The 6,002-nt window shown below is 45.7% G+C and overlaps 1 protein-coding gene across 1 annotated transcript; it reads right to left on the bottom strand.

Moving 5' to 3' along the window:
* On the bottom strand, positions 1–3,625 carry tmem160 (transmembrane protein 160). Its single transcript, XM_076977397.1, has 4 exons — positions 3,410–3,625; positions 3,283–3,307; positions 2,638–2,730; positions 1–2,363 (listed from the first exon to the last, which is right to left on the bottom strand). Exons 1-4 carry the CDS (start codon positions 3,623–3,625, stop codon positions 2,068–2,070), a joined length of 630 nt encoding a protein of 209 aa, XP_076833512.1. The 3' UTR covers positions 1–2,067.
* Between the last annotated feature and the right edge of the window lie 2,377 nt (positions 3,626–6,002).

Consider the following 6,002-nt stretch of genomic DNA (forward strand, 5'->3'; position numbering starts at 1 on the left):
TTTTCCTAGAAAGCTAATTAAGCTGAAACGTGGACAAATGTGTATTTTGCGTAGAACTATTGCCACAGTTTTTTTTTTTACTTGGTGGAGAACCTGTTGAAACCATCACTCACGTTCAACCTGCTGAGAAACAGGAAGAACGCATCAGCAGTTAAGAACAAACAGGACGCTCGGAAGCTCAACGTTGGAGTGGTGTGTGTGTGTGTACGCACGGGGAGCGCAGGAAGCCCTGACCACACACCCTCTGCAAACACCGCACATCTGAAGTCAATGCTGTCAGGGAGAAAAGCTCAGACCAAGTGCCACGCCATCACCAAACTAACGCAGTCACGGAGCAAGACACCGCTCCGGTATGAACTCTGTGTTTCCTGTTTTGCCACAGCAGAACTGTTGCGGTCACGTCCACCAATAAGGGGTTAATTCAGACGATGAATTCAGTTCACACGCTGAATTAACTGTCTGAAAAAATCCCCTATAAATGTGTCTGTGGGTCAAATGTAAGCTCAGCTTCAGCCATCTCGGCACAAAACAGCCACACAAAACAGCGAACACCTCCACAAGCTGGAGGTGTTCGCACACAGCACAGCCGTCAGCTCTCCGAGAACCTCCCTCTCTGGCTTACCATGTCTGAAGGGTCTGGCAGTTCTGATCCAGGTTCAGATGAAAAAAGACGGGCACAGGGGAAACAATACAAGCACTTCAAACACACACACACAAAACCCAAAAAGGCTTCAGAACCGAGTTAATCCTATCGAGATTTGGACTGAAGCATAGTTCAGCATTATTTTAAGACCGACTGCTTGACCCAACACAGGGTATTTTGTGACATTTTCCATCATGCATCTAAGACTCGATCTAAACACCAGCAAGAATGAACAAGGTTTATATAAGACATCAGGAGACCAAATCACACCAAGAATCCATTTTTAAAGGAAAAAAAAAAAAACATGTTTGCAGGTCAACTTTTGAACTCCAGATGATAAAGCAGTGTGTAAGGGGCGGGGCGAGCCATCTCCCAGGGAGACGACCCTTGACCTGTTCAGGGTGACCCCGTGTGCAGACCTGCCGCATGCAGACCTGGTAGACCAACACGTGTCCTATAGCTCAGCAGCGAGCTTCTAACTATACACAGACACAGGAAAACCTTTAAAGATCTCTCCATCCTCACTCCTCCACAGTAGCGCCCCCTAGTGGCAAAAAAAAAAAACAGATTCCTTGATTTCTTTAAAGTCAGATGTTTAAACTTTGATGATTAAAGTTGTATGTAATTTCAGACAGGGAATAAATCAATCCACCCCACCGCACACGCAACCCCCCCACCACAACTCACTGGAACCCGACCAGAACAGGCCCGCTCGAACACACCAACATTCCAACCTTAGTCAATCAGACCTGTGAAGTGTGCAATCTGTCCGAAGTTTGCGATCTATCGCCGGGGAACGCCTCGTGCTACTTACCAAGAAGTCCAATTCTGTTGGCATTTTTTTACTAAGCCAATGTGCCAATTATCTACAACACACATGTGGCTGTAACGTCGACATTACTTTTCTGATCCATCTGAGAGGAGTGGACAAAGACCAGGCACGACGCCAGAGCTTCACTCGTTAATTCCAGCCATTCTGGGTCGTTAGTGGGATCGTTAAGCTCACTCCAGAGGCAGGTCCAATAACTCCGGGGGTATTCTGCCCCTTTCCCTGCCCCTCTGCACATTTACCACAGGAACTGGAAACAACTCAGCCCACACACACACACACACACACACGATAATGATGGAATACCCCTTTTACACACGTACTTGAAATGTTCCGCATTTAAAAATATCTTGGTTTACTCCTTATCATACCCATAATGCATCACTATGGTGAGGATATTCAGGCTTCGTTCTCATGCACTCAAACCATTGCAGCAAAATAAAAATAAAAAAACAGCAAAACCTTTAACATAAACCAGCATAAGAGATCTCGACTGCCACTAAAGTTGTTCTTTTGCACCGAACAGTTTTTGACTTTTTGTCTAATTCAAATCCAGTCCAGAACGCTGATCCTGGATCAGACCGCACGACTCCCGTTACTTCTCTCGGCCCGTCTCGTCCGCGCGGTGGCGGTCTCGCCTGGCCTTGCACTCCGCACACTCGCCGCCTTCGTCGCGACCCTCCTCTTCCTCCTCGTGGACGATCTCCACCTCGAGGCGGCCGATGTAGAGCGATACCGCGCACAGCCAGAAGAGGGCGATGCCGGACACCACGGCGGTGTGGAGCAGCAGGGAAGGTAATGAGAGCAGCAGGAGTCTCCTCAAAGACAGCAAGCTGCCTACGTAGGACGCAGCGCCGAATGAGACGCACCCTCCGCCCAGGATGAAGAAGGCTGCGGAGGACAAGAATGAAGGAATAAAGCAACAGCTACAGTACAGCTGGAAGCTTCTCTCATACTAGACCAACACAGGGTGAAAATGGTGTCCACCACTGGTAGTGTTGCTCGAATATGACTAGAATACATCAAATAAACGCCCTACACAACCCTGAAATACAACACGCATTATTAGAGGCTTAAAGAGACCACCTGAGAGAGAGAGAGAGAGAGAGAGAGAGAGAGAGAGAGAGAGATAGAGAGAGAGATAGAGAGAGAGTAAAGGATGTACCATATGCTGCTTCTCTGCCTATGTCACTCTGTACAAAGGCGATGACTCCAATCCCAGTCGCCAGTAGACCGTTGCGGAACCATGACAGAAAACCTATAAAAAAAACATTTTTTTAAATCCCATCAAAATATTTTAAAGGAGCAATAAATCATTTTGTCACCAAATAGCAAACAATATTTATGAAAGTGATCATTTGCAAGGTTCCGACTTTTTCTCCGAAATGCAGCTGGTGTGGGATGAAGGATCAAACTGCTCTGTAGCCAAATGAACCTGTTAGATGTTCCTCTAGTCTGAACCACACAGAGGAACATCTAAACAGAACCTCTGAACCACACAGAGGAACATCTAAACAGAACCTCTGAACCACACAGAGGAACATCTAAACAGAACCTCTGAACCACACAAAGGAACATCTAAACAGAACCTCTGAACCACACAGAGGAACATCTAAACAGAACCTCTGAACCACACAGAGGAACATCTAAACAGAACCTCTGAACCTCGCAGGCCATTAGGTGTTAGTATAATGTTTCATAACGTGAAGAAGAATCGTTGGGTGGAAATAACTCATCCCACCGTTATAGCAGTTAAAATCAACTTCACATTTCACCTTGTGTGCAACACCTGCCAGGTACACGGACTCACCTGTTTCGTGCGACTTCCTCAGCATCTGCGGAGAAACGAGAGACGTGAGACACAAATAAAGACACTCGATCCTCTCGATGGAGAAACGAGACGGGATCACTTATGTGAAGAGCCCTGGGTCGTTTACCAGCGCGTCCGCCCGGTCCAGCTCCGTGGGATGCTGGGGCTCCGGGACCCTGTTTCTGGGCCACGGTCCCTTCTCCGCGGTCCACCGGACGGGCCCGCGATGGACCTTCCGCGCGGGACCGGAAACGTTCGGTGGTACCGAGCGTCTGAGAATAGAACAGAGCGGAGACGCGAACCGGTGGAGATGCCTGCACGTTAACCAGCTGAGAGTAGACATCGCTTCTCCTAAGTCGCCGAACACGACCTCCGAACTTTCTCCACCGAACACGAGCAAGAGGGCCGCAGGTACTGAGAGAAAACAGAAGTAGCGCCCTCTATGGTTCCTGTTGATCTCACCTTATTCGTTTGTATTATTGAAAGTGTGTTATTATAATGTTCTTTGTAGATTTACTTTACCTATCATCCTATTCGGGACAATGTTTTATAAAGATGAGCTAACGGTTAAAAGAGAGTTTTCGTATAAATTAATAAAATGTTATAATCGACGTTCATACTCGATTATTCCACAAGAGGGCGCTGCCTTACCATGAAAGTTTGAAAAATTAACACGTTCTGTGTGTCTTCGTAAAACGTTCAATTATTGAATGTAAGTAATTTCGCAACTGCAGAACTGCTTGTACATTTTCAACTTTTAGATGAGATGTTGACCATTTAGGTCATATGAAATGAGATGTTCGCCAATTAAGGTCATGCATGTTTTGTAAAGATAAGCCAACATGAGCATATTTGTGATGACTATATTCAGAGCAAAATTCAGAGAGTATGGAAGCTATGTTTGTGTCTTTGTGTGCACCTTTGTATGTTTTTACATGACTTTGTATCTGGGGATGTATGAAAATGTGGAAAGTGTGTGTGTGTGTGTGTGTGTGTGTGTGTGTGTGTGTGTGTGTGTGTGTGTGTGTGTGTGTGTGTGTGTGTGTGGTCTTCCTTAGATAAGTGTGAGGCCTCTTCCTCCCTGCGTCTCTGAACTGGGATCCCTTTGTCTCAGTTTCCTCAGGGACACTGGTTCAGCAGCCCAGCCCTACCTGATGGTTCCATAGCGTGAGGGCACGAGGAGGAAGTTGAGGAGTCATGGGAAAGCTACAAATGTACTTAGGCATGTGTGTGTGTGTGTGTGTGTGTGTGTGTGTGTGTGTGTGTGTGTGTGTGTGTGTGTTTGTGTGTGTGTAAAGGAAATGAGAATTCTTTGATGCATAGAGCTGCTGAATTCCAAGTCTTATTTCTCATTGTCACGCTACACTGAACTGACCAATCACTGAGGACACAGTTCATTTATTTTTTTTAATAACACCTCAGGTTGTTTGTGTAAGTCCATTGTGGTTTCATTTCTTGCCTGTAAGGAAAATGTTGCATTTTACAGGTTAGGAAGATTTTTACAGCCAATTAAGATTCGTAATGACTGATAATGCCTTACTCAAATCAACACTACCTTAGTGGGGTTACAGGACTAAATATCTTTTGGTTTAGAGCCAAAACTGACTGACTACTACCAGTTTGTAAAAGTAAACAGTGAAACAAAATGGCATCCCTCAAGGACCTATGCTTGGATCTTCACTGTTCTCTCTATATGTTTCCTGTTATTTCTAAACAAGGCATTAGCTTTCACTGCTGTGTTGATGACATAGCTGTGTGCACCATCTCCAGTGTTACAAGACTGAGACATTAAAGCAGACAGTCTAACCACATCCTCTTACTAAAATCCCCTCGTTCCTGTTGGTCCTTAAACGGCTGAATTAATGCTATGTTTTGGTAGCCTTGCTAGCCTTATTGCCCTGGGAGGAGCTATGAAACCCTGGGAGGAGCTATGGTTCCTCTGGGAGGAGCTATGGATCCTCTGGGAGGAGCTATGAAACCCTTGGTGTCCCAGTGGAGTCTAGAAAGACTTGGACTGGTTTTCAGTGAACAATCTGAATGCCTCACCCAAATTTTTATTAGTAATTTCTTGTCTTATAAACTTATTTGTATACGTTTTAATAAGCAAAAAAGCACATTTCTCATTATATCATGAAATTGATATCCATCCAGATGAGGTTGGGTTCTTCTAAACCATGGTGCCTCTCCAGGTTTCTTCCTCCTGGGGGGGGACACATCAGACTAGTTCAACATGGTCTGTCAATTTAGGTTTTTTCACCAGTGTTCACTCAAAAGTCACCGCACCGCACACGATCAGGAAATCTGTGTGTAGATCCAGTCGATAGTCGTTGTGCTTGTTTGAGATTTCAGATCAGACTGTAAAGGGTTGAGAAAACCTCTGAGATGGAGACCTGCACTCGTGTCTCAGGCGAGCGATGCGCAGAGATGCAGAAGTGACTGGCTGAACAAAACCAGTGCAGGAACCGGAGGATGTTTCAGTACCCAGGATGTAGATCAGTACTCCAAGCTTCCATTTCCGAACCCTTAGAATATATCAAGAATAGTTTATTCCCTCACCTTTAGTCTGGTCTTCAGTGAGCGTGCTCAAATCCAATTCTTTTCTCCAATGTCTTTTCCCCGGTTTTGCATAGCATGTTGTGTTTCTATGCTGCTGCCAGGGGGCGCTGTACTGGGCATGTAACGGGATCGGAGGCGTCCGTAGGTTAAGAGGCTTCCATAAT

The sequence above is a fragment of the Brachyhypopomus gauderio genome, chromosome 16 (assembly GCF_052324685.1).
Source record: "Brachyhypopomus gauderio isolate BG-103 chromosome 16, BGAUD_0.2, whole genome shotgun sequence".
In the NCBI taxonomy this organism is placed as follows: domain Eukaryota; kingdom Metazoa; phylum Chordata; class Actinopteri; order Gymnotiformes; family Hypopomidae; genus Brachyhypopomus; species Brachyhypopomus gauderio.